General features: G+C 56.7%; 1 protein-coding gene across 1 annotated transcript in view; it reads left to right on the forward strand.

Annotated features, from left to right (window-relative positions):
- Window positions 1–866, forward strand: part of HEXDC (hexosaminidase (glycosyl hydrolase family 20, catalytic domain) containing) — a 15,238-nt gene extending 14,372 nt beyond the window's left edge. The window contains exons 13-14 of the mRNA XM_010856382.1: window positions 1–81; window positions 680–866. The exon at window positions 1–81 is cut by the window's left edge and continues 8 nt beyond it. Of these exons, the coding sequence (XP_010854684.1) occupies window positions 1–81; window positions 680–866 (268 nt within the window). The remainder of the gene's footprint in view (window positions 82–679) is intronic.
- Window positions 867–2,027: the final 1,161 nt, after the last annotated feature.

Consider the following 2,027-nt stretch of genomic DNA (forward strand, 5'->3'; position numbering starts at 1 on the left):
TGGCTGGTTCAGCCCCTACCATCGCCGGAGGAAGCTCATTCACCCCGTCATGATCGAGCACATCCAGCCCCAGGCACTCAGGTAGCCCACGGCCCGCCCCACTGTGTCCATCCCCGGCACTGCCCCACCCTCCACTGCACTGGGAGCCTTCTGGACGAGCTGACTAGGTATCACAGCCAGAGTCCTGGGTAGCCCAACTGAATCAGCTGTGCCCTTAGGTGTTACAAGAAGCTTGGACATTCCTGCCTGAGAGGGTTGAGGGTCACCAGACGCCCTGAGCCGGATCTGGGGCTCCTGGTAGGACCAGACTGCCTAGGGCTGTGGCCGCATGTGTCACCGTGGGGACAGGGTCCCAGCCGGCCTCCCCCCGCTCCCCCAGCTCTGCAAGCAGAGGCCAACGCAGACTGTCCCCACTGAGTATAAGATGCCTTCAGCTGTCACGGCAGGGTCACGCACCAAGAAAAACCCTGCCAGCCAGTTGTGAAGTGCCTGCTGGTTACAAGGTCAAACTGACAGTCACTCATTGATTCCCAACAACCTTATGAGGCTGGTGCGAAGGGCCCAGTTCCATGGATGAGTAAATGGAAGCCCAGGATGTCCTGACCTGTGGGGTTCTGGAGGCTCTGAGGTATGCCCCAGGGCCCTCATTGGGCAGGCTAACTGTCTCACTGGTCCTCAGTCTCCTGGCCAGGTGGAACGCCCTCGCAGGGGAGCTGGAGGCTGCCCTGCAGCGCATCTTCTACCCAGACACGGTGGAGGAGTGGCTGGAGGAGAACGTGCACCCCAGCCTGCAGCGGCTGCAGGCTCTGCTACAGGACCTGGGTGAGGCGGCCAGCCCCAGGCAGGACTCAGGTCAGGACCCCTGAGGGGAGAGGCCAAGCACAGGCTTTCAGCAGCCCTGCACCCTTGTCTAGCTGCACCCAGCCCCAAGTGCCACTCCTGAGTCCTGGACAGCCGTGCCAGCGGGCAGCACTCAGAGTAAATACGGAAGGAAAAGGCCTTCTGGGCCTGTGCAGTGATCAGCATTAGAACTTTCTTTTGAAATAAAAAAGAGAGTGGAATCCAGAAATCATGCTACTAGAAATTTGAAAGGCTTCATTACTACCCTGGCCTGGGCTGCTTACAGTGCGGCCCTCACAATGCTCCGGAGACCCTTCTCACCCAACCCAGCTCCTAGGGAGCAGAGTCAGCCAAACATTTTCCCTCTGGTCCTGGAGCCTCCTCCAGCCCTGGGACGAACACACCAGAAACCAGTGTACAGCATGTAACAGCTTTTAAGAGAAAAGCACTCCAGATTTAACCATTTGGAAACCTAACTTCGGCATGTTTAAATGACTGTCCCCATAGGTCTGGTTGGCAGCCATTACTTAGAAAGGAGAGGATCTCATTTCTCTGAAGTTCCCTGAAGTTGCTCTCACCCAGGCAGCCTGAGAACCCTGGGTCCATGGGTCTACCAGGCCATTCCCAGTGTGGAAGCCTTGTGGGTTTCCCCAGAGATGCTCTTGGCACATGCTGTACCTTGGAGGGACCTGGATTCAGAGAACGCAGAAGAAAACCAACAGTGCAGGTGACGGTCAGTGTGGCTGGCACCCAGATGCCATGGGGGTGGCTGCAGCCAGCTGCCCAGGCCCTGCTGAAGGGCAGTCATGAGCCTCGCCCATTCTGGCCACATACAAACAGGCCCAACCGCCAGGGTTTGAGAGAAGCTGGGAATACGGGTTCCAAGGGATGGGTGCAAGTTTTTAAATGCTGCTAGAAGCTAGAAGAGAAAACCTCTGCCTACACTGGGAGCAGGGGCAGGAGGTTATCCTCCCTATGAGAGCCCAGCTGCAATCCTGATTGTGATCTGGGCAAGGCAGCAGTGCGAGGTGGTATGAAGTGAGATCTTAATTCCCTGCCCAGAACTGAACCTGGATATCCTGGATGAGAGCCAGCAATCCTGGCCATCAGACCGGCAAGGGCTAGAAGTTGGTTTTCCATGGATCTTTGCCTCTGGTGAAAAATGCATTTATCAAGGAGGCAAAAAC

The sequence above is a fragment of the Bison bison genome, unplaced genomic scaffold (genome assembly GCF_000754665.1).
Source record: "Bison bison bison isolate TAMUID 2011002044 unplaced genomic scaffold, Bison_UMD1.0 scf7180017864371, whole genome shotgun sequence".
NCBI classification, from domain to species: domain Eukaryota; kingdom Metazoa; phylum Chordata; class Mammalia; order Artiodactyla; family Bovidae; genus Bison; species Bison bison.